Source organism: Hipposideros armiger, unplaced genomic scaffold (genome assembly GCF_001890085.2).
Source record: "Hipposideros armiger isolate ML-2016 unplaced genomic scaffold, ASM189008v1 scaffold_580, whole genome shotgun sequence".
In the NCBI taxonomy this organism is placed as follows: Eukaryota; Metazoa; Chordata; class Mammalia; order Chiroptera; family Hipposideridae; genus Hipposideros; species Hipposideros armiger.
Genome location: NW_017731930.1, coordinates 471,198 through 493,333, shown reverse-complemented (window position 1 = coordinate 493,333; position 22,136 = coordinate 471,198). Strand labels below are relative to the sequence as shown.

General features: G+C 36.2%; 1 protein-coding gene across 2 annotated transcripts in view; it reads left to right on the top strand.

Annotated features, from left to right (window-relative positions):
• Positions 1-4,106: 4,106 nt before the first annotated feature.
• CUNH11orf65 (chromosome unknown C11orf65 homolog) overlaps positions 4,107-22,136 on the top strand; it is a 43,098-nt gene continuing 25,068 nt past the window's right edge. The window contains exons 1-4 of one of the 2 annotated variants that reach the window (XM_019624135.1): positions 4,107-4,193; positions 11,978-12,066; positions 17,731-17,823; positions 21,972-22,025. In XM_019624135.1, coding sequence (XP_019479680.1) covers positions 11,986-12,066; positions 17,731-17,823; positions 21,972-22,025 — 228 coding nt within the window. In that variant the 5' untranslated portion in view covers positions 4,107-4,193; positions 11,978-11,985. The remainder of the gene's footprint in view (positions 4,194-11,977; positions 12,067-17,730; positions 17,824-21,971; positions 22,026-22,136) is intronic. The other variant, XM_019624134.1, reaches the window with a different exon arrangement.

Below are 22,136 nucleotides of genomic sequence, written 5' to 3'. Positions count from 1 at the left end.
TTCACAGAGCCACAGCTTACCCTTACCCAACCACTGCTGCTCCCACCCATACCAACCTCTTGTGGAGCCATTCCAGTTACCAAGATCAAAGTTTGATCTTTTCTAAGCCAAGCTCTCACTGTAGAGTTGCATGGAAGAGCAAGCCAGTAAACTTTATACTCTGATCACCAACACTGCAACATTCTTAGGCACAAGGACAATAAGAGACTGTGGTTTGTTTATTCTATAGGAAGAAATAGCAAATTCTGGAAGCAGAAAAGGGGAGGGGAAATATGTGGAGGGAGATATGACAGATGGCTTATGTACTGGGAGATACATAGACAGACAATGAAGTCCACAAACTTGCCACTGTGTGCTTACATTGGCAGCACTGTACAAACAGCTTGGTAAGGTTTCATAACCCTGGTATATCAGCATCTCACAGCTGTGTTCATGTTGATGTCTTGCTGAGTGGCGTTCATTATTGTTGCTGCGTGTTTTTGTGTGCTCTCACGAGAATGTCTGAGCTTGAATTAGAGCAATGAACAAACATTAAACTTCTTGTTAAACTTGGCAAGAGTGGAAGTGAAATCAGCGACATGTTAGTCCAAATTTATGGGGATAATTCCATGGAAAAAATGGCAGTGTACAAATGGATTAAACGTTTTCTAGGGGGAGAGAACACATCACTGATGAAGAGAGGTCAGGGTGGCCAGTAATGAGCAGAACTGATGAAAACATGGCAGAAATTCATCAAATTGTGAGTCAAAATCATTGACTGACTGTGAGAAGCATAGCAGACCAAGTAAACATCGATAGAGAAACAGGAAAATCTTGGCATGAGAAAAGTGTGCAAAAATGTTCCCAAAGGAGCTCACCAATGCGCAAAAGCAAAGGAGAGTCAAAGTTTACCAAGACCTTTTAGAGAGGCAAGATGATGGTTTGGGCCATGTTATCACTGGTGATGAAACATGAGTGTACCAATACGACCCTGAAACAAAGCATCAAAATGCACAATGGAAGTCAGCCAATTCTCCACGACCAAAAAAGCTCCGTCTGTCCAAATCAACAGTCAAAACAATGTTGCTAACCTTTTTTGATATTAGAGGGATTATTCATAATGAATTTGTACCAACTGGACAAACAGTTAACTAAGTTTACTATTTGGAAGTGCTGAAAAGGCTGCATGAAAAAGTTAGACAAAAACAACCTGAACTTTCCGCCAACAATTCATGGCTCTTGCATCATGACAATGCACCAGCTCACATGGCACTGTCTGTGAGGGAGATTTTAGTCAGTAAACAAATAACTATATTGGAAGACCCTCCATACTCACCTGATCTGGCCCCCAATGACTTCTTTCTTTACCCAAAGATAAAGGAAATACTGAAATGAAGACATTTTGATGACATTCAGGATATCAAGGGTAATACGTTGACAGCTCTAATGGTTATTCCAGAAAAAGAGTTCCAAAATTGCTTTGAAGAGTGGACTAGGCGCTGACGTTGGTGCATAGCTTCCCAAGGGGAGTACTTTGAAGGTGACCATAGTGATATTCATCAATGAAGTATATAGCACTTTTTCTAGGATGAGATTGTGAACTTAATTGTCATGACAGACAGAAGTGAAGAGAAGCAGAGCTTTAGAAACAGTGGAATATTTTTGTGAGCTACCTGTTCTCTTTCACCCTCAATTGGGTATACTTCAATACAATTTTGATGCTGCCCACCTGGATTTAGCATCAGACTCTCCAGGTTTCAGGGTTCAGTGTTTCATAAGACTACCCTTACAGACACCAGCCACAAGTGAAGTCTCCAGGCCACCCGCACTTCTAACTGGCTTCAAATTCAGGGGTTCCCATGACCCACCTCAGGTTCAATAATTCACTAGAACAACTCATAGAACCCAGGAAAATACCATACTTAATTGTTACAGTTTAATTTAAAGGATACATATAGGGCAAGGTCTGGGGGGGTGGGGGTACACAGAACTTCCATGCCCTCTCCCTGGGGAGTCAAGGTATATCACCTCCCTGTCCATCAATGTGTTTACCAATCAGGAAGCTCCACTGAGCTTTAGCATCCACAGTGTTTTTTGGGTCTTATGTAGGCATGATTAATTAAATCATTGGCCATGTGATTGAACACAATCTCTTAGCCCTCCTCCTCTGCTAGGAATTTGAACAGTTGAAAGTCCCAATCCTCCAATCATGTGCTTAGTCTTTTTCATGATCAGTTTCCTTATTCTCCTCCTCTTCTATTTTCTCTCTTGTTTTTCTTATTGTTATATAATATGTAATATTATATTTATAAAATTAATATTCTTGCTTTCCAGTCAGAAGGCAAAGACAAAGATAAGGAAACAAAATGAATTCATAAAAAATGTGTAGGGCTTATTTTAAAGTTATGTATATAAAGTTATATATATAGTATCCTTTTAATGTATTTTTATATTTTATTCTCTACATTTAGAAATATTTTTTCTGAATTATTTACTGGTTTAGTTTCATAATTTAAAATTTTTAAAATTGTGGTAAAGTATGCATATGCTTACCATTTTAACCATTTTAAGAATACAGTTTAGGACCGGCCTAAGTGGCTCAGTTGGTTAAGAGCGCGAGCACTGAGCAACAGGGTCACTGGTTTGATTCCTACATGGGCCAGTGAGCTGTGCCTGAAGTGAGCTACCGCTGAGATGCCAACAGGTGACAGGATGGCTCAGCTGGTGAGAACATGTGCTTCTAACAACAAGGCTCCATCCACAACTAAGATTGAACATGACACCTTGAGCTTAGCTGCTGTGAACCGCCGATGGGCGACTGGATGGTTCGGTGGTTAGAGCATGCACTCTTAGCAACAAGGTTTCCAGTTTGACTCCCTGCATGGGATGGTGGGCTATGCCCACCCTCAACTAAGATTAAACATGGCACCTTGAGCTAAGGTGCCTCGAGCTAACGACGGGCAACAGGATGGCGACTGGACTTGGAGCTGAGCTAGCTGCGCCCTCCACAACTAAGATCGAAGGACAACAACTTGGCTGTTCCCCTTCCCCCATTCTCTAACACTGTTCCCCTTCCCCAATTCCCCAATAAAATCTTAAAAAAAAAAGAATACAGTTCAACGGCATTGAGTACATCCAACATTGTTGTGCAATTTTGTAGTTTTGAATTTAAATTTTTATACCTAGTTTTTACTAGATTAAAAAATTAAGTACAAGTATACATAATCTTTCCATGACTATATTTTTACAGGTTATTTTTCAAAGCTATTGTGTATTAATGCACCCAGGTAACTACATGAAAGAAAACTAAAACTCACCCTTCCTGCTTATTATGATGTGATAACGATTTTAAAGAACTCTGGAAGCTCAGTGAGTCACTGAATTAGCCTACAGGGAATTTCTTCTATACAAATGTTTTTATTAAGTAGGGAAATTTTTCTTCTGGTGTTTTCTCCCCTAGATGTTCATCCTCCTTACAAACTAATTGTCTTACTTGCAGGAGCATAAGAGGGAAATAGCAGAACTGGGCTGCTTCTGAACAAGGTGATTTGACATTGCAATAATCCGTGACAAACTAAAGCATTCTCAGAGTGTGAGATATTTAGATCTTAAGCAAATCAAACTTGCTTTAGATCTGCAGTACCTGTATTATTTAAAGTTATCTGGAAATTCATTTAAGAGGTCATCTGTTTTCACTTAGAAATTGGTTTAGGCTTTACCAGCTAATGAGTTTAAATTTAGAAATAGCGTTGGACTGCAGTCACTTGTCACTTACTCTTTGATCCTGAGCAAGACATGTCAAATCATTGGAAAGATCAGTTCTCTTATTTATGAATGAATACGTTAATTAAGTAGAAAAGATTTTGCTACTATATTACTCTTCAAAGTCCTTGAAGTGACCGGGCTTTATAATATATTGAGCCCAATTTCTCAGAAAATCACTGCAGTTTCCCTTCCAATATCTTTTGCCCGAAAGCAATCGACAATCTGCCACAGTGATGGCTTCTAATAGTTTCAACCACCTTCACATCTCACGATTTTGAATCAGAACTCGGAGGTGGAGGAAAGATCAGGGCCCAGGGGCGGGGCCGAGGGGAGAGGCTGGGAGGCGGAGCTAAGAGGTCCAGGCCGGAAGGAACGGAACTAGAGTTACATAATTTCCGTCTGCAGTGTTACCGAGGAAACAAGCGGAGCCTGGGCCCGCGGCTTGGCAGGTGAGGGTAATGGTGTTCCCTCCCTCTCAGGCCGTACTACACCTGTTCCTCTCGCTTCTTTGGTGACTGGTTTGAACCTGCCCTGTTTCAGGGCCCTAAAGGTCCCATGCCGTTGAGGTCCGCGCCCCATGCAACCCCCTTAAGGAGGTTTCGTTTTTCAGAAGCCCCCTAGCTTTCAGTCTTGGCGCAGGATTAGTCCCTTCCCCCGCGCTTCCTGTCCCCGCCCTCGGTGCACTCGGGTCGCTCTAGTTGAAAAGAGCTCCCTGACTGTCTGCGCGATCACAGTTCCTCACTCTTTGCACCTCTGCGAAGATACTATTTCGTTCACTTTCAGGCGGTGGGGGAAATACTTGATGGCTTACCACACGTTTTTTTCTGGAATTTTTTTTCTGTTCGACCCATGAAATGGTTTTCATTTCGTTATTTAGAGGTGGGAAAGTGAAAGGCGTTTCTGCGGAGTAGGTCCTCATCTGTCCTCGGTATAAAGGACCACAGGGAAATAAGAAAGGCGAAATTACAAAACCTGTAAAGATCATGAAACTCATTCAGTATAGGTTCTGATCCCAGCATATTAATTTTAATACTATTTTACAACTTTTAAAGCCAATGGAACTGAGAATCTAAAGCTTTGTCTTTTAAGCTTTTTCTCATGAAGCCTGACTAGATCAGCGGAACCATGATATAATGAAAGCTATTGATTAGGGGTAGATAAAAACCTTTTATCTCTGAATCTGCAAGTAGAGCCTGGGTGTAGTAAAAATCTTTCATTACCTGAACAGTGGTTTGACAGTACTTTTTAGTGTCTTAGAATTTATGAAATAGTCTCACATTGGTTAATTTATTTGGAGCCTCGTAGTAACCATATGACATCAGTATTTTTGTCTAAGGCCATCAACTGACCCTACCCGCCTTTTTCTCTGGACCATGTCCTCTTAAACCCATTCAAAGGACTTTTACCCTTCAATTTATCCCTCCCTTAATTTCTCCCTCACTACTGGATCACACCTAACATCAACCTGACATGCCTTAATAGCTCCCGTATTCAAAAAAACAAACCCCTTTAATCCATGCCTGCCATGCAGCGACCACCCCATATCTCTTCTCCCTTACAGCACTTAAAAGAATTATTACTATACCCAACTTTCTTAACATTCCCACTTCCTCAACCCATCCCAGGCTTTCTTCCTTGCTACTCCACTGAAACAACACTTACCAAGGCTACCAGCAACTTGATCTGCCCAGATCTGATTCTTTACTCTCAACATACTTGACCCCCCAGCAGCATTTGACACAGCTGAACACCTTTCTCTTTCTTGAAATATGTAGAACTTAATTATTCCTCAGTAATGCGAATGACTCATTTTTGAACAGATAAGTTTGAATACTGAAAAAGATAGGTCATCAATATCTTGTGCTATTCATGATGTAATGGTGACATACAAGTTAGTGTGCACTACATTTTCACCGCTACTTTCTTAAATCTGGACAACCAACAAAACAATAAGTCAAGCCCTGATTTGTGGTGTTCGTCAGTTTCTGTGATGTAAATACTCCCATCCTGGCCAATTTCAAGTTACAGTAATGGCCTCAGGAAATGAGAAGAGATGTGGAGCACCATGCAGACAGATACCAGTAGATAATATGCAGAGACCAGTAGTACTCAATTGTGGGTGGTTTTGCTCCCCAGGCGACATTTAGCAATGCCTGGAGGTATTTTTGGTTGTCACAACTGTGCTGCTGATGTCTGGTGGGTAGAGGCCAGGGATTCTGCTAAACTTACCATGCACAGGACAACCCCCACAACAAAGAACCCACCTCAAAATAGCAATAGTGCCACTTTTGAGAAACCTTGCAATAAACATAATAAGTTTAGGAAAATAAGTACAATGATAGTAAAATATAGTGATGGGGAGGAAAACCTTTTCCTATACTCTCTTAGGTTCTATGATTGGAGCCTGCAAATAAAACTGACAAAAGACAGATTAACCGGAGAAAAGGCATACGATTTTATTTGATTTTAATATTTTAATTTTACATGCACACAGAAAAGGAAGTGAAAAACCAAAGAGGCTGGTACTATCGTATACCATTTTAACAAAGGGTGATAAGTTTGTGAAGTGACAAGACGAAGAGAGGTTTGGGGGTAAATTAATGGAAGATAAGGGTTATTTATGTAATAAATAACATAAATTACATAAATAACCCATCTCAGTGTGCAGACCCATCTTAGTGCCAGTGATGATGGTTCTTTTCCTCCTCCTGTTATGGGAAGGGAGAGAAGGAACACCTTCACGAAGGGAAACAACGTCCTGCTTTTAGGCAGCTAGAGGAAGGGGAGAAAGCTTTTCCTGCATCTGCTGTTTCTCAGTTGCCTTCAGGTCAAAATAATCCTCATGCCAAAGTGGCACATTTTGTGGTGGTATAGTCTCCCCTTCAATAGTAAAATAATTAGTCCATGATGAGTTTTGAGTATTTATTACCTTTATTTAATTGTAAGTTTAAATTAATAATGCTGTTTAAAAACCAGCTGACATAATTCTTTAAAATTTAAAATTTGGCTCTACTGAGCCAGTACAAGCAAGCTGCAGTGCACCTTCCAAACCATGCCAGTCAGTTTCCCATATAATTATAGCCTGGCTCCTTTGGCCTTATCTTCCACTCTTCTGCCTCTTCTCTTCCACTGACACTGTTTTCTTTCCTCCAGCACACCAAGCTCCTTATCTCAAGGCATTTTTATTTTCTGTTCCCTGTGCGTGGAACTACCTTCTACCATTTTCCCATCATTGCCTCTTTGCATCATGAAAAGTAATGTCTCCTCATTAGATAGAGAGGCCTTTCCTGATTACTTGTGCTAAAGTACCCCTGTCATTCTTTATCCCACTACTCTGTTTTATCTCCTTCATTGCACATGCACTTCTTTTGGTTTTTACCTCTATATTTTAAATAACATGTTATTCTACTTGTTCTTGATTTCTTTTAGATTTTGCTATTTCTGGTAACTTCCTATAATATAAAATGAGAGTTTAGCTCTCTTACACCAAACCACCACACCACACATATATACATACACATACTGATCCTCATCTTGCTAATTAAAAAAAAAAATCCTGCCATAACACTAAGTAGGTTCCAAAAATTTAACTGCCTACAGTATAGGTTGAGTTATTCCAAAATAGTAAAAAATATCCAGGGTAAGTCTGCTTTGGAAACGAGGAGCCAGTCACCAATAATGTTATATCCAAATTCATATCATCATGGGTGGCATCATAGGGTATATAATTATGGGGTATTACTGTCATTGTATCATACATTTTGGTATTGTATAAATATTCATGGCTGAGTCACAGTGATAATAGCTCAGCTTTTTTGTTTTCTTTTACCCCCGTTCAGAGTGATACTTAAAAAAAAAAAAAAAGTCAGATCATGTTACTCCTCTGGTCTAACTTCCATGACACTTAAATTTTAGCTTTTTACAATTGAAGGCACTATGTAATCCGCGATTCCACTACCTCTCTGCTTTTATCTCCTGCTACTCTTCTCTCTAGCTGTTTCCAGTCACACTGGCCTTCTTGTTCAGCTTCCTGTTTCATTGCCTTCACGCTTGCTATTCTATTTGCCTAGAAAGCCTATTTATATCTTTGAATATGAACTGGCTCACTCCATTTCACTCAGGTTTTTGATTAAACGATAATGAATTAATGTAATGAGTATAATGTTTAGACTCCTTTGTTACTTATTGTATTATTTTCCCCAATAAATACTTATTTAAGATACTTTTTAATTGCTGCATGATAATTAATGAAATGTGAAAATCTGCCTCTGATTCCCTACACACCATACTAAGCCCAGTCCAAACAAGGAGACTGAAGCAACAGTAAGTACAATATCCTTAAGCAAAGTTAAGATCATTACAAGTGGTGTCTGATATATGTCCAGGGGTATCAGGTATTGGTGTATAGATTCCATTTCCTAGAAGGTTAAGCAGATGCTATTGACATTACAGGAATCCAGCTGAATGTAACTCCTGGGCCTAATCCCAAGACTACACTTCAGAGCAATATTCAGTGGTGAAAACCTTTTAAAAATTTATTTCCAAAGTGTTGCAAACCTTCTATAAAATAAAATAAAATAAAAATGAATTACAAGAGAAAGGAAAGATAATAAAGATATACAAACTGTAAGCCCAGAGATCATGTGTTTGTGTGCCACAGCAATGTCAAATTGCTCTAAGTTTGTAACTACCTTCAGTTTCTTTATCTCTTTGGGAAACATGCAGTTCAGAGACTGGCATAGGTCTATGGACCACGCTCCAAGTAGGACAACTTTTAGAGATCCACCTACAGGAGAGCCACCCCCTCCCCACATGCCCTATCCCTCCCCCACTGTATTTTTGCTAACTTTGCAGGTCAAGCCTGCAATGAATTGTTCTCTTACTGGTGACAAAACTAATTTTAAAAAATGCTTATTATTCAAGTAGAACATGTTCATTATAGAAACAAGCAAAAATAAACATTTTAAATTCTTCCTTAATTCTATTACCACAATAAGATTCATATTACACTCATACGCACATGGTTATACACACATATTTGAACAGGGGAGGGAGAAGCTAACAGAAATAGCTTATTACAGATAACTGTTTAACAAACTGCTCCTTACAAGTTGTACATTATGATATGAAACATTTTCCATGTTAATGTGTACATTTACAGCATCACTTAATATTCTGACAGGATTCTATTGTAAGAATGCATCATAATTTATTTAACCAATCTCCTATTCAGTTAACCAGCAAATATTTATTGATCACTGCTATTTGCTAGAAATGGGGGATATAGCAATAAGCAAGAAAAGAGTCTGCCCTAAGGGAACTTACATTGTAGGAGATAGAAAGTAAATAAGTTTAACAAATACACATACAAGGATACTGATTTGTCAGCGTCTAACAACCTTTAGCCTTCATCACATGAGAAGCAGGAAGCAGGTGTGAGGAAACCTAAGTGAAATTATTTAAGTCAAAGTGCCAATAAAACTCGTTCAGACATGTACACACAATTAAAAGGGATTTTAAAACCTAGTTTAAAATTTTACCTACAAAGTTGAGAATGTATTTGGGAAAATTATGCAATTTGCATGAATTAGAACTTATGCTATCCTGTGCAATCTCACACACACACTGCTTTATACCTTAAATCACTTATGCAGGATAACAGGAGTAAAACAATTATTGGAAAGAATATGAAAAGACCCACAATAGTGCTAATGTTTCATTTATGTTTAGTTTTTCACTTTTGTAAAATCTAGAAATTGAGCACTCTAGTAGAATGTTTATAGGTGTAAATTAACATTTATGAGGACAGTTTGGCTGTGTCAAAATTTTAATGTGCACACTCTATTCTTTTTTATGAAGCTATATATTGGGTTGTTGGAAAAGTCATGGCGCATTTTTGCAACGAAAAACATAGAAAAAATACGTCATGACTTTTCTTTTTTTTTTTTTTAATTTATTTATTTATTGTTATGACTTTTTCCGACAACCCAATATATCTGAACTACATGAACACTGTAAAAACAAAATTACACAATACAGGAAAGTATGTTGAAATAATCTTTTCATTCCTAAACCCAAGGTCCCTTAGTCCCCTGGCACCATCCCAGAGACAATCACTGACAGCAGTTTCTTGTATCCTCTTCCAGAGAGTCAATGCAAAAAATATATATCACAGCAATTCCTCTTCTAAAAATGTATCTAACAAAAATAGCTGCACATATACACAAATAGATGTCTAAGGATATTCATTTTGTAATTGTAATTATTGATACAATTACAATCTGAATGTCAAATGATAAAGAGTTAACAAATTATGACATATCCATACTTGGGAATACTGTGCAACTATAAAAAGGATGAGGAAGATCTATATGTATTAATATGGAAAAGTCTCCAACACATTGTTAGGTAAAGAAAGCAGAAAATATGTATAGTTACATTAATGCAAACAAATAATCCTGTATGATATGTGTGTGTGTATATGTGTATATATGTAATATATATAAGCATGTGTATGTGTGTGTGTGTGTATATATATGTATATATATATATATATATATATACATTGTTAAAATTTAAGTATATTAGAAAAGATCTGTATGAATCACACATCTATTAACAGATTACCTTTCAAGAGGACTGGGCTAGAAGAAATGGGTTTTACTGTACAGCTCTATATTGTTTGAAATTTTTACTACAAGAATGTATGTGTTATTTACATAACTTTTAAACTAAATAAATCTAAGTGGTAATATGAATAATTTTGGATTTTAAACAGTAATTAGATGTTAAATAGGGAGTGATATATACATATATTTCTAATGCTGTTTAAATATTATCCTGATTCTGTGGTTATTTGTGAATAACCAAATACCTGTATTTTGTATGTTGGTCAGTGAAAAAGGACATGAACAGGAAAACATAAGAGTAATGAATTGAGGTAACCACCATGTTTCAAAATTCAGTATAATTATTTTTCTATTTTTTCCTCACATTTTAAATTAAAATTTTGATATGATTTTTAAAGTTATGATAAAGCTCAGGTGGCAAAGTTATCTTCTGTATTTATCTCTTTTAATGATAGAAATAGTGACAGTGTCCTTAAAAATTATTAAAATTGATTACCACACTATTCACAAGGAAAACTTTTTTTTCCTGAAGTGTCCTGAAATACACAGATAAACTATACTATTTCCTTCTCCACCTGCTAGCTAGAAAGAATATACAGTAATACCTTGGTTTGTAAGCATAATTTGTTCCAGAAACAAACTACTTGTATTGCAAGAGCTCACTGGTTTACCACGTTAAAATGTGTTAGAAATGTTTGCTTGTCTTGTGGAAGACTTGGCTGGGGAGCATGAGCTTTGAGCAGCAGGGCGGCCAGTTCGGATCCCACATGGGACAGTGATGCTGTGCCCTCTACAGCTAAGATGGTGAACAACAGCTCGACCTGGAGCTGCGCTGCCGTGAGTCGCTAGCCATGGCGTAGTCTGCAGCCCCTGCTGCAGTGGGCTTGCGTAAGCTACCTGAGTGGCCAGCAGCCAGCGTGAGCGGCCTGCAGCTGGAGTGAGCTACCATCCAGTGGCCAGTGACTAATCTATCTCACCTGGGAAGAGCGCAATGCTAATACCAACATGGGCCAGTGAAGTGGTGTCCTCCACAACTAGACTGAAGAACAAAAGGACAGCAACTTGTCTGTTTCTTTTCCCTGATTCCCCAATGCTGTTCCCTCCCCCAACCCCCAGTAAATTCTTTAAAAAAAAGAAGACAAATTAAAGATTTTATATATATATATATATATATTTATATATATATATATATAGATAGATATAGATATAGATATATAGATATATATATAAATAGGTTTTTCTCTCATTTCTCTTAATAAATGGCTTATCCTTTACACAGTTTTTCTGTTTGGTCTCTGTCTCTCTATAATGCACATATTAGTAGATGTATGTTATATGTTTAAGTACTTCAGGGCTTTGGGATTTGTAAATCCTTTTATATTTAGCATTTTACAAATAACAGTTCAGAATTTTAACATTTTAAGCAAAATTTACTCAGTTTAGATTATGATAAAGCATCTCAGAACCATATTGCTACTGTAAATTTAACGTGACATTTTTTTCATACAACTTGCTATTTAATTTCCATTGAGTTCTAGTGACAGTTTCATAATGGAGTACATAAAGTATTTTTAGATATACCCCTTTTGCTTATTTTCTTTTAGGACATTAAATGCCTTGGATTCAGGAACTGGAATTTACAGAAAGGGATAGAGCTGCCAGAGTAATTCAGAAGGCCTGGAAAAGTTTCCTTGTGAGTTTTATTGTTGTTGTCTTGCAGCTTTATTGAGATATAGTTTAAATAAAGTTTATCTGTTTAAAGTGTACAATTCAATAGTTTTGAGTATATTTACAGGGTTGTATACCACCCTTTGTTTTAAAAGCAGACATTTTTTAAAGTTTCAAAAAGTTAACATTAATTAATGATCTCATTAGCCTCACAAGTATTTTTTGAATTCCTGATTGGGAGCGGACACTTTAATAATAGCTACTACCAGTTAAAGTATCACTAATTGGCTCATTTGGCTTTCGCCCATAAAACTTTTATTTCTTAACTCTGGAATCAGAGTTGTGAGCAGGTGTTAGGGATATATTCAGTCATTAAATATTAATTGAATACCTACTCTTGAGGACTTAAAGTTCAATAGTACACTATATCTGGAATAATGTAGTAGTTCCTTATTGTGCTCTAATATAGGTAGAGCTGGTCTTATCCGATAAGGAGTATTCCAAGTTGGGTGAGAGCCAAGAGCTAAAATGACTTCACTCTTTTCTCTCTGATAGCATCAGGACTCTGTCTACCTGATAATTTTGCGTGAAGCACACAAGACTACCTTTGATTCAGTTAATCAAGTCTTGTAAACTAGTTTCCATTATTTGCTTCTATGGCCTCTATCAAAGCTATAAAACCTATGCTGGGGTACAACTATTGATTTACAACACTAAAATAAAAATTTTTTCTTTAAAATCTATTCCTTTGATGGTTTCTATCAGAACACTTGTCATCTAGGCTAAAGCAGTTCTGTCATTTGTAACGTCTTTTGTCTTACATCCAAATCCAACCAGGCACGTATCTTTAAATCCTATTCTATTCCTGGAACTGTGCTAGGCATTTTACAATACATCCTTGCCCTTGAGGAGCTTCAGTAGAGAAGATATGTATAAAAACAAATTGTGTGTGTGTGTGTGTGTGTTGTATCAAGATGATAGACTGAGCACACATTTTTACTTCCTGTCCTCCAAACTCCATTGAAATGACAATACAGAAACTTAACCCATAAGAGACAGAAGGGAGTTCATGAGCAAATAAGAAATTTTATCTCATTTATGGAAAACCAAATACATGGTAGCATACCACTGAACAAAACTGTATAGAACACTTGCCTAAATACACTTCAAAGGGGCTCCAATGAGAGAGCTGATTTGTCACTGAAACCCTAGAAAGGATATCAATTAGGACTTAGCAATTTAAAAGAGCTGGAAGACAATGACTGTAGACAACGGGGCTGATTGAAGGTCTGTACATGAAACAGCTATACCAGTTGTCTCCACTGTCACTTTAAGACTCAAAGCTGCAGGTAGATGGATATTTACCATTGTCAAAAATCTGCTGGTAGATGGATATTTACTGTTGGGGGTAAAAAAATCCATAAGGCTTACCTCTAAAAAATTCAAATGAACTATCTGGGAAAGCTAATTCTAGAATGGATTTGGCACCCCACGTTAAAACCCTCTTAATTTTAGCATTTGAGAGATACCCTGCTTAATTGCTGGCTATCTGACCAAAACCCCTCTAAGACAGCCTGTTGATTAACTTATTCTACCCACATCACAAAGCTTCCAGGCAATCTTCCCACTTATTAGTGTGAACAGTGGGAAAATAGGAGACACAAAAACACAGAATATTTATATTAGCTCCCTAAAAAAATGACAGAGACCTTCATACTTAACTACAGTCACGCACCACATAAGTCACCAACGGACTACATATGTGACAGTATGCCATATAGCCTAGATGTATATTATACTATATACATCTATATTCGTGTAAGTATACTCTATGATGTTTGCATAATGATGAAATTGCCTAACAACATTTTCCAGAACATATTCCCGTTGTTAAAGGGCACATCCTTGGACAACCAAGGATCAACTGACATTTGAGGAAAACCAATGATATAAAAAAGAAGAAAAATAACAGAACCTGAAGGAAATAAAAATGGTAATCAATTCAGATTAGATCAGTATGGTAAGCGGCTCTAAGAGGGTTGTAACCTGGAAATAAAGTGGTACACTACTCATATGCAGTTAAATGTATGTCTGAGAAGTTGAACTTAAAAAGTGATTAGAAACTCTGAAAAAAGAACTAACCATGAAAGTCATGGTTCAGGTATAATGCACATTAAGATAGTTCTAAGATGGAAAGAATGCATTTGATCTTGATTCTAGATACATTCTACTTCAAGTAGCCCACAGGGTGACTTCTAAATAAAGATGCATAGTTTTAGCATATTACTTGGCCTTATTGGTGAATGATTTGCATAGTGATCATAATGTAAATGCAGGCTTTTTTCTATCATTTTAAATATTTTTATCAAAGTAATAATGTGAACTTCTTTATAATAAGTAAAATAATGTAGAAGAACGTACACTAAAAAGCAAGTCTTATGCCACCCCACTCTTTTCCACCCTTGTACCCTAAAAGCAACCACTTTAAACTATTTTTTGTTTTAGGTCTTGTAGTAGTTAGTTCCATGCTTTTAAATAATATGCTTGTATAGTTATTTTTACTTATTAAGTTTAGAAATGATCTGTTGACTTTCTGGAAAGATGAAGAATTTATCTTATCTTCTACAACCGTGCTTATCTCCCCTCCCAGTATTATAATCATTATTTTTTAGCTCCTCTATTTGTTACCTTACTGTTTTAAAGAATATTTAAACCTTTGCTTCTTGTTCCATCATGCTAACATAGGATTACTTGACAACTCATCTATGATGAGAATATAAATATCCCTACCTTTTTCTTCACATATCCTCCCAATGTTCTAACCTCCAAGTTCTATCACCTCTACTATTACATTGTCAATATCCACTTGAAGCAATTTTTCATATAGCCTTACTACAAGTCCTTTATTGAATATATATATATATCAAATACATGACACCACAAAAAAAACCTAATAAAGCTCTAATAACTAAAAATCTAATAAAGAAGTGGAGATCTATGAACTGTCTGACAAAGAATTCAGAATATTCTTCTTAAAGAAGTTCATTGATCTACAAGATCATGTAGACCAAACGATTGGTGTGTACCTTGGTGGAAAAATTCCTCCTGTAGGTGCTAAGACTTTTATATCCACAGAGCCCGAAAATCTAGGACAGGAAGCAATATTTTCACTAATGGTTCATTGGAGGTAATATTGAGAAGGGGCCACTTTCATTTTTACTCTTTGATTCTCAGATTCATAAATGCTGGCTGTGGGAGAAATAGCATCATATGTTGGTTATTGCTTCAGATCATATATATACTATAACATGGAGGAAGTCACCCTAATCTGAAAAGTGTTATCACTGGAAATCTAACTGTAACTGAGTTTCTAACATGCCATTCCACCATTCTTTCAGGCCAGTTGATTTAGGATGATGGAGAACAAGGTAATATCAGTGAATTTCATTATCATGGGCCCATTGATATACTATATTTGCTGTAAAGCAAGTTCACTGATCAGAAGCAATGCTATGTGGAATACTATGACAGTGAATAAAACATTTTGAAAGTATACAGATGGTGGTTTTGTAGAAGCATTGTGCACATGAAAGGGTAAAGTATCAATCAATTCCAGTGAGAATAGTGTTGCCCTTCCCATAAGGAAGTGTTCCAACTAATCAGTATGCCACAGGAAGTTGGCTAGTTCCCCCAAGGAATGATGCCATATCAGGGACTCAGTGTTGGTCAACGTTTTGGCAAAGTGAGCACTCTACAGTGGCAGTAGCCAGATATGGTGAGTAGAAATCCATGTTGCTGAGCCCATGAATAAGCACCATACCGGCTGCCATGGCCACTTTGTTCATTAGCCCATTGGGCAAGGAAGAGCAGTGGTTAGGGGAAAAAGGCTTACTGACTCCAAAGAATTAGTCATCTTGCGCACGTAATTCTTAAAATTCTTCTTTGCTGAGATTGCTCTTTGGTGAGTATTCACATGGGACACAAATATCTTCACACTTGGTGTGCATTTGAGGGTGGGGTGGTTGACCTCTTCTCCAGACCTTCTTGTCACCAATTTTCTAACCATGTTCTTTCCAAATCCCTGACCACCCAGCCAAACCATCAGTCACTGCCCATCTGTCGATCTGTACCTGGCCAATACACAACCATGTATGCTGCTTGAGGTTCTGTCCCCTGGAAGGACTTATCTTCATCCCAGTTGTTCAGGACCGCCCCTGAATGAGGCCATAGTATACATGGAACTTCCTATAGGTCACACTTTGAACTTGAGCTGTTGAGGCCTGCTTGGTACTGAGTTTCACCAATAAAATGCAGAATAACATGCTGTATGACTTCCAAGATAAGGCTTTAAGAAGTCTTGCAACTTCTGCTTTCTCTCTCTCTTTGGTACTTTGAAATCTCCATTGCTCTGAAACAACTCAAACTAAAAGTCTATGGGGAGAGAGAGATCCAGCCATCCCAGACATTCCGACAATCCAAGATAAAGACCCAGATATGAATGCGAGGCCATATTAAATCACCCAGCTCCAGCTGATCTGGTGCTGAATACAGCCACATATGTGAGTTCAAGCAAAACCAGCAGAACTTCCTTGTCAACCCACAAAAAGTAGTTGCTGCTTTAAGTCACTGAGTTTTGGGGTTGTTTGATAACAGTAATCTATATATTTAGAAGAGACTACTGAAACTTCAAACCATCATAAACTTTTCTTGATACTCAATTTGGGGTTTTACTTAGGGGGGATTGTATCTTCCTTTCAGAAAGAATATTATTTGTGTTGATGGGGGCTGCACCATCTTCGATAGGCAATTGCAGTGGGGCTTCATGTTGTCATATGGGTGCTTTGGATTACTTCAGCTTGAATTGATTTGATTTGACTTAACAGAAGCAAACTAGATGTGTGTGTTGGGGGTTGGTTACCAAGAATTATTAAGGTTTTTTTGTTTGTTTGTTTGTTTGTTTTGCAGGGGGGAATAGGGTATGAGAAGGGGATAACTAAATAAATAGTTTTCCAAGACAGAAGAATTGTCTGGAGTTGTTTGACTAAATTTGTGATAACATGAGAAGCATATAGGGTTTGTAAGTCAGTGTAATTACTAAAGGAATGAAGAGCATTGTGTACTGATAATAATAGATAATATTTATTGAGTTTTCTTATTCCAGAAGTTGTTCTAAGTGCTTTACAAATATTAACTCACTTATTCCTCATCACAGCTGTATGAGATAGCTACAATCATTCCCATATTTTAGATGAGAAACTGAGCAGAGAGGTTAAGCAGCTTTTCCAGGGTCATGCATCCAGTAAGTACTAACAGTGGAAGCCACAATATTATGCCAAATTCAGTGTTCTTCATCACTAGGCTGTATTTTGCCTTTCTCCTGTATTACTCTGGAGTATATAGAAGTGACCCAACCGAAGTCCTGGATGTTTTAAATAGTTGCTAGTGATACAATTACAAATTTAAGTATAAAACTCTGTGAGAATAACAGCAACATTGCCTGACTTGTCAAAGCAAATCCTGAGTGGATAATATTTCTAAAATTTTATATATATATTTATATATATATATATATATATATATATATAATCTATTTTATGGTTTTTACTCATTTTGCCCTAATTGGGGAAAAGCAAATTAGAGGTAGAAAACCCAGTTTTGACCATAAAATCTTATGTTTTTAAACCTTTAGTATGTCGCTGTATTCCAAAACTTTAAAAGTGTGATTAACATTAGGAGACAAGGGGATCCACGTCAGATAGTAAGATACATTAATCCCAAAGAGGTAAGGACATTATTTATTGATATAGTATCTTTTTTCTGCCTTAAAAATGTGTGGGTACTTTGTAAATTCAATGCGCTTGTATTTTTTCCTTTTTTAAAACTTTTTTTTATTGAAGTATTACAAACATGTAGAAAGTTCATAAAACTTAAATGTGTAACTCAATGACATTACAAGCAAACCACTTTCTTCAGGTGCTTGGCAAATCACTGCAAACTCCCTTCTCCTAAAGGTAATCACTATTTTGTTTTTGTGTTGTTTTAAGATTTTTATTAAAATATAGTAACATACAATATTGTATTAGTATCATGGGTATAACATAGTTATTCAACATCTATATACCTAAAGAAGTGATCACCATGATAAGTCCAGAAACTATCCTACACTGTATCACGTTATCACAATATTATTGACTATATTCCCTATGCTGTACATTACATCCCCATGACTTATGTGTTTTATCCCTGGAAATTTGGACCTCTTATTCCCCTTCACCTTTNCAATTACAGTTGACATTCAATATTATTTTATATTAATTTCAGGTGTACAGCATAGTGGTTAGACATTTATATAATTTAAGAAGTGATCCCCCTGACTAGTCTAGTACCTGCCTGGCACTATGCATAGTTATTACCATATTATTGACTATAATATATTCCCTATGCTTTACTTTACATCCCTGTGACTATTTTGTACTTCTTAATCCTTTCACCTTTTCCACCCTGCCCCCAACCCTTCTCCCATCTATCACCATGATAAATCTAGTACCCATCTGACACCATACATAGTTATTACAATATTATAACTATATTCCTTATGCTATACCCTACATCTCCATGACTACTTTGTAACAACAGATTTGTACTTCTTATCCTTTCCCCTCTTTCACACACCTCCCCAACCCCCCTCCCATCTGGCAACCATCAAAAGGTTCTCTGTATGAGTTTCTTTCTGTTTTGTTTGTTTATTTTGTTATTTAGATTCCATATATATGCAAAATCACATTGCATCTTTCTCTGTCTGACATACTCCACTCAGCACAACACCCTTCAGGTCCATCCATGCTACTACAGATGGCAAGAACCCATTCCCTTCCATGGCCAAGCAATATTCCATTGTATATATGTACTATCTCCTCTTTATTCATTATTTCATCGACAGACACCTAGGCTGCCTCCACATCTTGGCCATTGTAAATAATGCTGAAATGAACATATGGATGCACATGTCTTCTCAAAGTAACATTTTGGGTTTCTTCAAAAATGTGATGTGATAATGGCCTTGCATACCTGGAATGAATCCCACTTGTTCATGATGTATAATTCTTTTTATACATTGTTGGGCTTGATTTGCTAATATTTTCTTGACAATTTTTGCATCTATGTTCATGAGAGCTATTGGTCTATAGTTTAACTTTCTTATAATGTATCTGTCTGGTTTTGATATGAGAGTAATGCTAGCCCTGTTGCAAAGTATTCCCTTTGCTACTATTTTCTGAAAGAGATTATAGAGAATTGCTATAATTTCTTCCTTAAATGTTTGGTAGAATTCACCAATGAACCCATCTGGGTGTGGTGCTTTGTGTTTTGAAAGGTTAATTGTTGATTGTATTTTGTTAATAGATATTGGTTTCCTCAGATTGCCTATTTTTTCTTGTGTGAGTTTTGACAGGTTGTATCTTTAAGGAATTGATCCATTTTATATAGGTTATCAATTTGTGGGCATAAAGCTGTTCATAGCATTTGTTTATTATCCTTTTATGGAATCAGTAGTGTCTATGGAATCAGTAGTGATGGCCTCCCTTTCATTTCTGACATCAGTAATTTGTCTATTCTCTCTTTTTTTTCTTAGTTAGCTTGGCCAGAGCATATTGATTTTACTGATCTTTTCAAAGAACCAGCTATTAGTTTCTTCGCTTTTCTCTATTGGCTTTCTGTTTTCAATTTTGTTGATTTCTGTTATTGTTTTATTTAATCTCTTCTGCTTACTTTTGATTTAGTTTGTTATCTTTTTCAAATTTCTTAAGGTGGAAACTTAGATTATTTATTTCAGGCTTGTCTTGTTTTCTAATATATGCCTTCAATGCTATACATTTTCCCTAATCACTGTTTTTGCTACATCTGACCAATTTTGGTAAGTTGTATCTTCATTTCATTTAGTTCAAAATATTTTTAAATTTCTCTTGAGACTTCTTATGTGACCCATTTGTTATTTAGAAGTGTGTTGTTTAATTTCCAAGTTTTGGGGCTTTCCATCTGTTTTTCTGTTACTTCTGGTTAATTCCACTGGGGCCAAAGAGCATACTTTGTATGATTTCTATTTTTTTTTTCTTTTTACATTTGTTAAGGTGTGTTTTATGGCCCAGGATGTGTTCTGTCTTGGTAAATAATCCATATGAGCTTCAAAAGAATGTATATTCTGCTATTGTTTTTTGCTTGTTTGTTTGTTTTTAAGCTGAGCCATCCTGCCACCTGTTGGCAGCTCAGCTCAGGCCAGGAATCAAACAGCTATTGCTCAGAGCTCAAACTCTTGAGTGAGCTCTTAACCAACTGAGCCACTCAGCCGGCCCTATTCTGCTATTGTTGATCAAGGGTTCTATAAATGTCAATCAGATTCAGTTGATTGATGGTACTATTAGGTTTAATTGCTGAATCTGTCAATTACTGATAGAGTGATGTTGAAGTCCCTAACTATAATAGTGATTCCTCTAGTTGTCCTTGCAGTTCTATTAGTTTTTGCATTACATATTTTGATGCATACTCATTAGGGATGGTTATACCTTCTTAGTGAATTGACACTTTATCATCATGTAATGCTACCCTTTGTTACTGGTAATTTTTCTTACTCTGACTTCAGCTTTGTCTATAATTAATATAGCTGCTCAGCTTTTATTTGATTAGTGTTAATTAATATGTTATATCTTTCTCCATCCCTTTGTTTTTAACCAATCTGTTTCTTTATATTTAAAGTGGATTTTTTTTTGTAGACAACATATAGTTGGGTCTTATTTTATATCCACTCTGACAGTATGTCTTTTAATTGGTATATTTATCTGACATTCAAAGTGATTATTAATATAATTTGATTGAGATCTACCATGTTTGTTACCATTTCCTAACAGTGTTTGTTGCCTAAAGTGTTGGTTGCCCTTGTTTTTTTTGTTGTTGTTGTTTGTTTGTTTGTTTGTTTTTTGTCTTGCACTCTTTTTCTGCCTTCTTTGGTTTTAGTTAAACGATTTATATGATTTTCTCTCCTCTCTTAGTATATCAATGAAACTTCTTTTTTATGCTTTTTTGGTTGCCTTAGAGTTTGCAGAGTGCGTTTATAACTAATCTAAATCCATTTTAAATAACACTGTTCCGCCAAATGAAATCTCCCATAACCTCTCATTAGGAGACAAAGTCATGCTGGATGGGAGGAAATTGCCTCAAATACACAGCCAACACAGCACCCCTAGTTGAGTCTGTAGATGATAGAAGGTTAAAGAATTAACATATATATAATTTTTACTCAGGAGAAAATTATGCAAAACTAATGTTGTTTTTCAAGCTTTATAGACTGAAAGATTTAGGAAAACATCTATTCTCTCATCTAACTTAATATTATAAGGAGACAAGGTTCTGATAGAGGGCCAAACATTTTTCTGCTTTATTTTCCATTTGGTCCAGTGAACTAAAATTTAGAAGACTGATTATATATAATTCTTACAAAATTTAAACATGGATTTTTGATTTAATAAAAGCTAGTTAGGTCATATGGTGTTAAACTCAGACTGACCAATCACAATTTTTTTCCTCTGAGTTTACCTGCTAGATAATATTTAATATGTAAATCAAATATTTGAGGACTCATTTAAAACCTTTGTGTTATGAACAACAAATCACTTGCCTTTTATACTTATATATTGCATAGAAAGGAAACATAGTTTGGTATTATTTTTCCAGTTATCATGTAAGCTGTTTTACTTATTGGATTCCCATAAGAAATTAAGTCTTAAAATATTTTCTAATTTAAAAATAATTATTTGAGGTTTATTCACTTGACCTATTTCATAAATAATCAACATTCAGCAACTATTTTAACATGATAGAGTGAGAAGTAGTGAATTGATATTGACAGAATGTTGAAGAGTAATATATACATTTTTATAGGCAGAACTTCTAGATGCTGCTGCTGGCATTCATGTGCGATTCAGATTAGGTGGTGTAAGTATGGATGAATTCTTATTTGGTAGTTTTAAAACACATTAATATGAAATTTAAAAGATGTAATTTTAAAAATATGTAAGCCAGTTTTGTAATTAGATTTCAATGGTT